At 38.9% G+C, this 10672-nt stretch overlaps 2 protein-coding genes across 2 annotated transcripts; both read right to left on the bottom strand.

The window, feature by feature from the left end:
- Positions 1-719: 719 nt before the first annotated feature.
- Positions 720-1584, bottom strand: LOC109245239 (olfactory receptor 1020-like). Its single transcript, XM_053899201.1, is given in 2 exon segments — positions 720-1286; positions 1288-1584. Coding segments are annotated over 2 exon segments (864 nt in total).
- Positions 1585-6600: 5016 nt separating this feature from the next.
- LOC109245317 (olfactory receptor 5AP2) lies at positions 6601-7554 on the bottom strand. Its single transcript, XM_019412622.2, has one exon. The coding sequence runs from the start codon at positions 7552-7554 to the stop codon at positions 6601-6603; it is 954 nt and encodes a 317-aa protein (XP_019268167.2).
- Between the last annotated feature and the right edge of the window lie 3118 nt (positions 7555-10672).

Here is a 10672-nt window from a genome sequence, read left to right as displayed (position 1 = left end):
CAGCCTCCATGCTGTCAGGGCAGAGCCCAAAGTGGAGTTCAATCTCACAACCATGAGATCATGACGTGAGCCGAAACCAAGAGTCAGACACTTAACCAACCAAGCCACCCAGGTGCCCCATTAGTTTTCTTTTTTTGAGGACCTCTCAATCTACGTATGTGACATCATATTTTTATGATGTCATATTTTTATGATTTTTTCCAGTTCACTGGGGATAAAACGCAGTCTCTAAGCCCTCTTCGAGTCCTCTGGACAAATTCTGGCTCAGCCTGCCCCTTATCACCTGTCCTCTGGAAGTTACATAAATCACCGTTCAATCGTGGAGCTTCGAGTAGGAAAAAAAGAGTCATTCCTTCTGCTATTCAGTCTTTATCTCATTTACTTGTATACTGGGTTTTATGTCTCTGAACAGGGAGTTGTATTGTGATAGCTGATTAGTTTCAAGCATAAAGGCTCTGTGGAGTTAGTGGGATTCATATAGAGGTTTAACCATATTCCCCAGGATGTCGAGACATTCGGCCCAACTCTACTATCAAAAACAGCAACAACAAAACTCATGGCAGAATGAAATGGAACCAGGATGAATGGAGGTGGATTTAGTCATTTCTACGTTCCTTCAGAGTTCTAAAATCTCACACTTTGTTGGTTCTAAGTACAGAAGAATAGGTTGTTTTAAAATTTTTACCTAAGGAAGCTTTGACATCCTTAGTTCTCAGACTCTAGATGAGAGGATTTAACATGGGAATGATCACTGTATAAAACACAGATACCACTTTGTCATGGTCCCTTGAGTAGCAGGAGCTGGAGCGCAGATACGTGAACAGAATAGTGCCAAAGAAAATGGTGATCACCATCAAGCAGGAAGCACAGGTGGAGAAAGCCTTGGGCCTCCCTTCAGCAGAATGGATCCTCAAGGTGGCAATGGGGATGTACAGATAAGAACTGAGAATAATCAGGAGGCAGCTCAGTTCATTACAACTGGCAAAAGCAAAAATGACAACTTCATTGACATGTGTATCAGAACAAGAGAGTTTCAGGAGGGGTGGAGTGTCACAGAAAAAGTGGTTGATGACATTCAAGTGGCAGAAAGACAGCTGAAAGGTGAAGCCTGTGTGAATGGCAGCCTTCAGAAAGCCTGCAAGATATGCGGCCAATACCAGAAGGACATTAAGACACAGGGACATGGTGACTGTGTAAAGAAGAGGCTTGCAGATGACCACGTAATGGTCATAGGCCATCACAGCCAACAGAAAGCCCTCAATTCCAGCAAAGGAACCAAAAAAAAAAGAACTGCGTGGCACATGCACTAAATGAAATGACTGGGTTCTCCACCCAGAAATTCATTAGCATATTAGGGGCAATGACAGAAGAATAACAGAAGTCAACAAGGGATAAATTAGCGAAGAAAAAGTACATTGGGGTATGGAGATGTGAGTCACTCTTGATTAATAGGATCATGCCAAGATTTCCAAACACAGTTATCATATGGATGACTAGAAATACCATAAAAAGAAGAAACTGTAGTTCTGGATGATCCCTGAATCCCATGAGAATAAATTCAGCCACTGTTGTATGGTTGCTCATATCTTTGTCTCAGAATGGATGATTCGTTTGCTAAGATAAGAAAGAAACCGAGAAAATAAATTGCACAAAGGAAAAAAAATACCAGGAAAATAAAATAGTTCATTCTCTGCTATAATTAAGATTAGTTCTTAAATGCCCAGAAGACCTGTGTATTTAACCTCTTTATTTGCTTATTGCAGTGAAGAAAACTTCCTTAAGTAAACTCAGTAACCTATTTTCTTTTTAAAAGTAAAGTGTGTGTGTGTGTATGTGTGTGTGTGTGTGTGTGTGAAGTCTTTGATGATTGACCTTATTTATACATAGCCTACGCTAACTTCCAACTTTCCTTTCCTCCCCCCTTGCCCCTACTGCCTTCACTTCCTACGATCCAATTCCTTTGCATTGGCCTTGGCAATTAAACATACCATACAGTTGAATATCCTTGCTGTGTGCAAGACTGCATTTCCTGTTTTCTCTTAAGCCCATTCTGATTGGGCTTGCACCCTATCACTCCACAGAAACACTTCTTGCCGAAGGCATCAGGGATGTTTACATTGTCAAACCCCATGGTCAATTCTCATTCCTCATCTTTTTGGTTTTTCAATAACATTTGAGGGAGTTGATTTCTTACTACTCCTCAGAAGACTTTTTTCTCTCATCTGCTAGGACAGCAGACTCTGAGTTTTCCTCCTACCAAATGGATTGTTTCTTCTCAGTGTCTGCTTATTCCTCCTCTCCTTTCTTAGTCTTAAGGTTGGAGGAGCTCAGTCCTCAATCTTTCTCTCTTTCCAATTTACACTCTACCAGGCTGATTATTCAATCTTGCCAGCGTAATTACCTTCTATATACTTAAAACTCCTGAATTTGTATCTCCAGCCCTGACCTCTTTTCCAAACTCCAGGCTTGTAGTTCAACTGCTTGCCTACATCTCCACATTAATATCAAAGAGCAGCTCAACATAACCCAAAGCTGAATTTCTCAGGCCCTTCCCTAAGTTGCTCCAAACATAGCATTCCTTATCTCAAATTAATGACAACTCTATACTTTCATTTGCTCAGATGCAATTAAATAAATATTGAAGAAATTGATCTCTTCTCTCTCTCACACGCTATATAACCAGTCCATCAGATAATTATGTTGGGTCTACTTTCAAAATATTTGTATTAACTACCTCCTACCACCTCCATTCCTACCAAGACCTCAGCCAACATTATCTTTCACCTGGATTATTACAACAGTCTTTTAACAGGTCTATCTCTATATTCACACAAAATCCTACCCTATAAAATAACCAATTGAAAAATTTTGTAAAGCTCTACTTTATGCCTATATGTATATATACAAACATACTCACATTATATATGGCATTCTTGCTACAAAAATTAATTTTCTCTGTTTTACACATACACAAGTATGTATACACATGGATATACATGTATATATACATCCATATATGCATGTGTCTGTATATACTGAAAATTCTACAAAATTCTGATTTGTTATTAGTGATCCTAAATCCCTGTCTTCTTCTAAAAACAAAATCCAGGGGGCACCTGGGTGGCTCAGTCGGTTATGTGTCCAACTTCGGCTCAGGTCACGCTCTCATGGTTTGTGAGTTCGAGCCCCGCGTTGGGCTCTGTGCTGACAGCTCAGAGCCTGGAGCCTGCTTCGGATTCTGTGTCTCCCTCTCCCTCTGCCCCTCCCCTGCTCATGCTCTGTCTCTGTTTGTCTCAAAAATAAATAAAACATTTTTTAAAAATTTAAAAACATTAACAAAGAAATAAATCGAAATAAAAATAAAATCCAAATTAGTTTAGTTGAAACATTAAATTTAGTGTTTCAGACATATCATAATTGAGATGGTTAATTACTTGAATGTTTTTTGAGTTGTCTCAGAACGTTTCGATATCCAAACACTTTCAGATAAATTAAACCGTCTTACCTTTGGCCTTAAGAGATCTTCACTAGAAGTAATTGTTTTTACTTTTAGTTTTGTTTTCTTGCTTTGGGAGGAATACCAGTTTTCTGTCTCACAGTGTGAAATTTGTAGCTGGGATGAAAATGCAAGCAGTGGAAGAGATCCAGCTATGACAGAATTAAGACACGGTTAATTCAAAGAAGAGTAGAAAATGCTGCTGTTGAATCTGAAAGCAGACGGTCCACCTTATCAAGTCTGTCGTGATTCTCTTGAGAGTTAGTCTCTGCAAAACACTAAAAATCGAAAGCTTGGAAGGTGCCAATCCAAAATTAAGACACATATTTGCTCTTCACTGAAGTAATTAAACTACTTTCTCCCCAGTGAACAACTTATACCCTGGAGAGTAACTTAGGCACGTAGAGAAGTACAGAAGCTATTGCATGGTCCTGAGACTCCGTGGAACATGACACTAAATTAAACGGTACGAAATGGACCAGATCCAGCCTCCACACTTCAGAATTCCACTTAAAATGGGATCGCTCTTCATTTCTACTAGAATATGGCTCTCTCGGTGCATTAATTAATTAATTAATTAAACAAATATCTACCAGTATCCTTGGTACTGAGAGAGTAGCCAATAAAACCTATCTTGTTCAATCCTTCATGCAGCTTGCAGTCTGGAGTCGGGGTGTGGACAGTTATCACAGGGTGATCAGAAAAAGTGAAGTCCAAAGACACTTGGTGAACTACCAGGCTTGTTTGATCAATCACTTCTTCTCAAACACCTTCCTCATTGCATGTCTTTTCCTCCTTTCATTTGTTCATACTGGTCCACACATACGTGTCTCCTGCTATTCCTTTGGCAAACCGAGGAGAATTTTGCCTCAGGGCCTTTATACTTACTGTAAGTGTACCTGAAATGCTTTTCCACAGACATTCAGATGATATTACCTTTATTCAAGCCTTGATCAAATGTTATTTCCACAGAGAACTCTTCTCTGACACCACCATTCCCTACTCTAATACCTGGTTTTCTATTCTTCAAAATACCACTCATACCCATGTCAAACACGTGCACATGTACACACACACACACACACCTATGCACACATACTTGCACATTTGGCATAGAAAATAAAGTCTTCCTCACCGAAATATAAGTTTGGGAAGATTAGAACCTTTAATTTTTTACCTGCTATATCTCTAGTACGTGTTACATGCTAGTTTTTCCATTAATAACTTTTTGACTGTTTTATTGAAGTATACATGTGTCCAGACGCAACAAATTATATACATTAAATGTGGGCAGAGTTTTGTATGAATAATTTTAATGGATTATGGCTCAAGATATAAAGCGTGTGTATTTCCTTATTCTAATCACAAACTATGGACAAGTAGCAGGAAACACAATTTATACCTTAATGTGGAAAAGGATATTTTAAGCTCAAAGATACATAGGTGTGAAGCTAAGATATAGACCCTCCTAGTAGTACAAAAGTTGTAATCTCCTGAAATACCAAGTAAACATAAGACAGAAGAACAATGTTTAGAGACAGTAATGTGAAGCTCTTATGTGTCCTTGACAAGACTGGGTTCAATGGAGAGGCAGTACAGAAACACAACTGGAAAATGCAGTGGGATTCGAGAAAGTAGAGACGAGGGGTACAGGTAGTTATTTTGAAAACATTCATCGTAAAGAGAGCAGAGAAATAAGTTGGTGACTGGATAAGACTTTCAGCCAAAGAAATTATTAACAAGGGTGATACTAGAAGATGCTTATAAACAAATGAGAACATTCCAGTAGAGTGTTTTGAAGTAGAGTTTACGGAAAGCTCCAAATGTGTGCCAGAACTGGGTTTAGGGACAAGCAAGGGATACAATATCCATTTGACAAGTGGGAATAAGAGTATATGTAAAAAGATTAGAGATGGCAAGATGGGGATGATCTTGTCTAAATGTTTTTGTTTTGAAGAAAGAAGTATGACACAAGATGGGCAGCAGAGCATGGCATGCTGAGAGGTGTTCTCTAATTGTACTAAGCAGCTTCAAGGGAGGACAGAACAAAGAAACAAGTTAGTTTCACTAAGTTGGGATTTAGTCAGATGTGCAGAATGGAGAGAAAGTAGAGCATGGAATTGAGGGTGATTGAGGATGAGTCGTTATTTGATGGACCATGGAATTTCAGCTGGGCACTGAGAGTAGCGATGAATATTGATCAAGGGCAACTCGTCTCAGGTTGGTGAATAAGAAGCAACAGAAGGACAGATATTATATATAGCATATGAGCCAGAATAAAAGGCAACAGGAAGGAGGATACCAAGCATGATACAGTTTTGAATATCTTTGAAAGAAACGTTGATTAACACTTGAAAGTGGAAGTTATAGGGGGATGGAACTATTCAGAGTGGACATGGTGAATTAACACATTCTTTGTGGTCTCTAACCAATTTGGAGGGTGGGGAGTGAGGTGATCTTACTTGGAGCATGAGAAGTACTGGTGTGCTCCCTCAAGGTCTTGAAGGGATAGTGAGATGGAGAGAAATAGGGAGTAGACATTTACCTGATTCCGAATCATCGGCCTCCTTTGACATGCCATCTCATGGAAGAAGGCAGTTCCCCCACTGTTCCTACATTGACAGTGCCCTGCCCCACTACCATGAACAAAAGATGGGTAATTTACTTTCAATACACATTTATTGAAAACTATACGAAACTCTGGGAGAAGTGAAGATTAAAAGTTAAAGTACATTGAATCATTACCCTCAAAATATTCCAGTTGATTTACAAAATCAGGAAAATACTACTCTGTTATTGCAGTTGTACCCATATTATAGATATCAGATCAAGAAAAGCTAAATATTGACATTGGATCGTAAGCCCAAGTCAGCCAAATCTAAGTATTTTGATACTTTACCAAGCACCAACCTCCCCCCACTGTGTTTATTCATCATATAGGCCCATGAATGCACATTTAAAAAACCAGAAGATTTAGAAGTATACCCCCATTTTAAACAATCAACTTTAATATACACAAACACACAGAGCTTAAGCAACCAGACAATAAAATTAATGTGAAAACGTATTTTCTTCTGCATAACAGGATGATATATAACATGGCTTTACAGTATGTGTTTCTGTAAGATCTTCTTTAGGGCCCCTTTCACATCCTTATTTTTCAAACTGTAGATGAGGGGGTTTAACATAGGAATCACTACTGTATAAAAGACAGAGACAATCTTGTCCTGTTCCATTGAATAGCTAGATGTAGGGCGCAAGTACATGAAGAGAATTGTCCCAAAAAATATGGTGACAGCCATGAGGTGGGAGGCACAGGTGGAGAAGGCTTTGTGCCTGCCCTCTAAAGAGGGAATCCTCAAGATGGCAATGAGGATACACAGGTAAGAAATGAGAACAACCATAACACAAGTGATGACATTAAAACTGGAGAAAACCATGATCACAATGCCATTGATGCGAGTGTCAGAGCAAGACAGCTTGAGCAGGGGTGGGGTGTCACAGTAGAAATGGTTGATCCTATTAGAGCCACAAAAGGACAATCTGAAAGTCATTCCTGTGTGTATGGCTGCATTCCCAAAGCCTGCTAGGAAAGACGTAGCTACTAGCAAGAAACATATTCTCCCAGACATGAGAACTGAGTACAGCAGAGGGTTCCAAATGGCTGCATAGCGATCATATGCCATCATAGCCAACAGAAAGCATTCAGTCCCCAAAAAGGAGCCAAAGAAGTAGAACTGGGCAGCGCATCCATTAAAAGATATGGCTTTGTTCTCAGCCACAAGGTTCACCAGCATCTTAGGAGTGACAGAAGAAGAGTAAGAGGCATCAACAAAAGAGAGGCTGCTGAGAAAGAGGTACATTGGAGTGTGGAGACAAGGATCCATCTTAATTAACACCATCATCCCTAAATTACCCACCATGGTTGCCATATAGATTAACAGAAACAATCCAAAGAGGACACCCTGTAGATCTGAATTGTCTGAGAGTCCTAAGAGGATAAATTCTGTCACTTCTGTTTGATTTCGTCCTTGGACCTCTTTCATATATCTTCTCATTTCAGCTGCAAGAAGATGAAGCATGGTATTTGGTCAGATATAAACATGAAAGAGCCATAAACATCTTTTTATTGACATGTATATACAGAAATTCCAAAAATGTGTTGGGCTTGATGTCAAGTCAAAAGACATCAAAAGACTCTGCTAAGTTCTACGTGTACTGCCTACTAACTAATGACCTTGAGATGAGTGACTTAATATATACGTTAACCTAGCTCACATCTAGCATTAACTGTTTATTGGATAATTATACGAACTTAACCTTAAGATGTATCTCTCTTCATTATTTATGACAAATAAATTAATTGATATATTAACACATAGTCTCTGGACACAACTTCTGGAGAAAGATGGCAAAATGAACTCAGACCACTTCCTACTTCTCAGTATTAATGGAATGAATTAAAAACAGTGAAAGCTAGTAAAATTAGTTAAAAGTACCAAATAAAAAGAAAAGAGTTGAATCTCCTGGGGATGGGAGGAACTTTAAAAATTGATAGCTAAGGGAGAAAAAAGAGGAAATCCCCATGCAACTAGCATGTTTGCAAACCTACTGGAATTTTCCAGTATCAGTCTCTACAGAGGGGAAAAAAAAGTATTTTCTAAGTACTGAGAACTTTGAATAATTCCCTCCAATATTTAGAGAATCAGATTGTAAGAATTAATAGACATCCCAGATGAAAGTAATAGAGCAAGCCACAGCAGTGAGACCCTCTACCTCACATTCAGATTCCCAGGATCACACCAGAACTGGAAAGCAGGAAAAGCAGCAACAAATGGAATGTTCCAGCTACAGTGTTGTATTGAGGGAATCATACACTGCCAAATAATTTAACTGGAAATAAAATTTGCTCCTGGAAAAGTGTAAAAAAAGCCAAATACAGGGCAAAAGAAATAAAGAAGGTAAGAAGGAAGGAAAAAGGAAGGGAAGGAGGGAAGGAAGGAAGAAAAAAAGGAAGGGAGGAAGGAGGGGAGAAAAAAAGGAGGAAAGAGAAAGAAAGAAAGAAAGAAAGAAAGAAAGAAAGAAAGAAAGAGAGGGAGGGAGGGAAGGAGGGGAGAAAGAAAGGAGGAAAGAGAAGAAAGAAAGAAGAAAGAAAGAAAGAAAGAAAGAAAAAAGAAAGAAAGAAGGAAGGAAGGAAGAAGGAAAGGAAGGAAGGAAAGAAGGAAGGGAGGAAGGAAGGGAGAAAGAAAGGAGGAAAGAGAAAGAAAGAAAGAAAGAAAGAAAGAAAGAAAGAAAGAAAGAAAGAAAGAGAGGGAAGGAGATGGGAAGGAAGGAAGAAAGAAAGAAAGGGAGAAAGGGAAAAGAGAAGGAAAAAGAAAACCCAGCCTGGAGATTCCAAGTAAAAGTTTAGGTAACAAACAGCTCCAGTGGAATTCTTCCCCACTCCCAGTCCAATCCCCTACCCCTTCCATGACCTCAGAGTATTAATAGATAAAACTGTGCTGGGTTGGCTGTAAAATCATAGTTCAAAGTGTTAAATCATTTCTCACTCACAGCAGGAAGTTATTTGATACTGTCTAAAATTAAAACATGGGACGAAAGTAACCCAGTATCTCTGCTAACACTGGAGATAATGGATCTCTTGAGCACAGCTGGGGAGAAGAGAGCACAGGAGCTGGTCCCATTCTCACAGACAGTGCGATACTCAGAAGTGCCTATCCATGCTCTGCTCCAGCTAGTTTCCATTGGAATAGGAATAGGGGTTCAATGATAAACCTGGCATTGTCTGTCAGACAGTATTGTAATGGTTTCTAACTGTGATAGTACCCATTATCTTATCCTTGCATCACTACAAATCAGTGGAGATAAGCAGATATTACCCTAAGAGTGTTAATAAGATTATCTTTTGTTGGATGAGGTAATGAACTCAGCTAACTGGTGGTGAATTTGGAGCTTAGAATGACCCTGGGTTGATGCCAAATTACTTGCTGTTTCTCAACACTGCGTTGCCCCCTCCCTATTTCATGGTACAGATGTCTAGCCCTGGTCCTCTTCCTTGAAATAATCTTACTATTTAAACTTCAAAGAATAGCATCTCCAGAAGGAATTAAAAAGGAGGAATGGGGGGCGCCTGGGCGGCTCAGTCGGTTGAGCGTCCGACTTTGGCTCAGGTCGTGATCTCGAGGTCCGTGAGTTTGGGCCCGCATCAGGCTCTGTGCTGACAGCTCAGAGCCTGGAGCCTGTTTCAGATTCTGTGTCTTCCTCTCTCTCTGACCCTCCCCCGTTCATGCTCTGTCTCTCTCTGTCTCAAAAATAAATAATCGTTAAAAAAATTTTTTTAAAAAAAGGAGGAATGGATCTTTTTCTCTTATCGCAATCAAAAAATTTCCCTGAGAGGATTATTATATCAGAAACAGTGAAAAATAAATAAATAAAATGTTATAGACATTGTGTGTGCATGCACATGGCAGAGACACAAAGAAAGGTAATGACAAGCAAAGTACTAAAATACTAAAATGTGTTGAGCATTCCCTATGCTTTACAGGCACTGTGTTAAGTATTTTTCCTGAAATATTTTATTTAAATCCTATGAGTAAGGCAGTATTATAATCTTCAGTTTACATGAGAAATGGGAGGTGCAAACGATCTGTGACTCTCCCAGATTCACAGATTTAAACCAATGGAGTCTAATTTATACCCAGCTAATGTGACTCTCATTCTCCTAACATTTGAGATCATTGAGAATGACCTCCTCAATAACAGATGTGAGCATTAATACACAGAGTAATTGATATTGTAATTATCAGAGCTTCAGTAATATGCTAGAATATGTTTAGTTACATATAGAAAAAAAGTCTGTGTATCTCCTGAAGAGAAAATATAATTGCCAAAAATATAGTTGCTAAAAATTGTCTTTCTTAAAATTTACATTCATTAATTTGCTTTATTGATTAGCAAAATACCATTTGAACAGAGAATTTATTTAACATACCTTCTTAGCTTCTCAGTGCTCCTGGAGATTTGGGTATATGGTTAATTGGAGAAATGTACAAAGTTGTGGATTTTTCTTCAGGTCAGTAAGTTAAGCAGGCAGAACCCTTGTATCTTTTCCTGACCTTTGTGGACTGCTTGACTTCTATTTGGTCCTTTTACTTGTTTCTAATGATTAAATTCTCC

Source organism: Panthera pardus, unplaced genomic scaffold (genome assembly GCF_024362965.1).
Source record: "Panthera pardus isolate Hobbes unplaced genomic scaffold, ASM2436296v1 HiC_scaffold_12, whole genome shotgun sequence".
Lineage (NCBI taxonomy): Eukaryota > Metazoa > Chordata > Mammalia > Carnivora > Felidae > Panthera > Panthera pardus.
Note: the sequence above shows the minus strand (reverse complement) of the source record. Positions and strands in the feature narration are given on the sequence as shown.

What these genes read in the sequence shown, in the direction of transcription:
- LOC109245317 (XM_019412622.2), bottom strand. Translation starts at nt 7,554, where the DNA reads ATGAGAAGATATATGAAAGAGGTCCAAGGACGAAATCAAACAGAAGTG.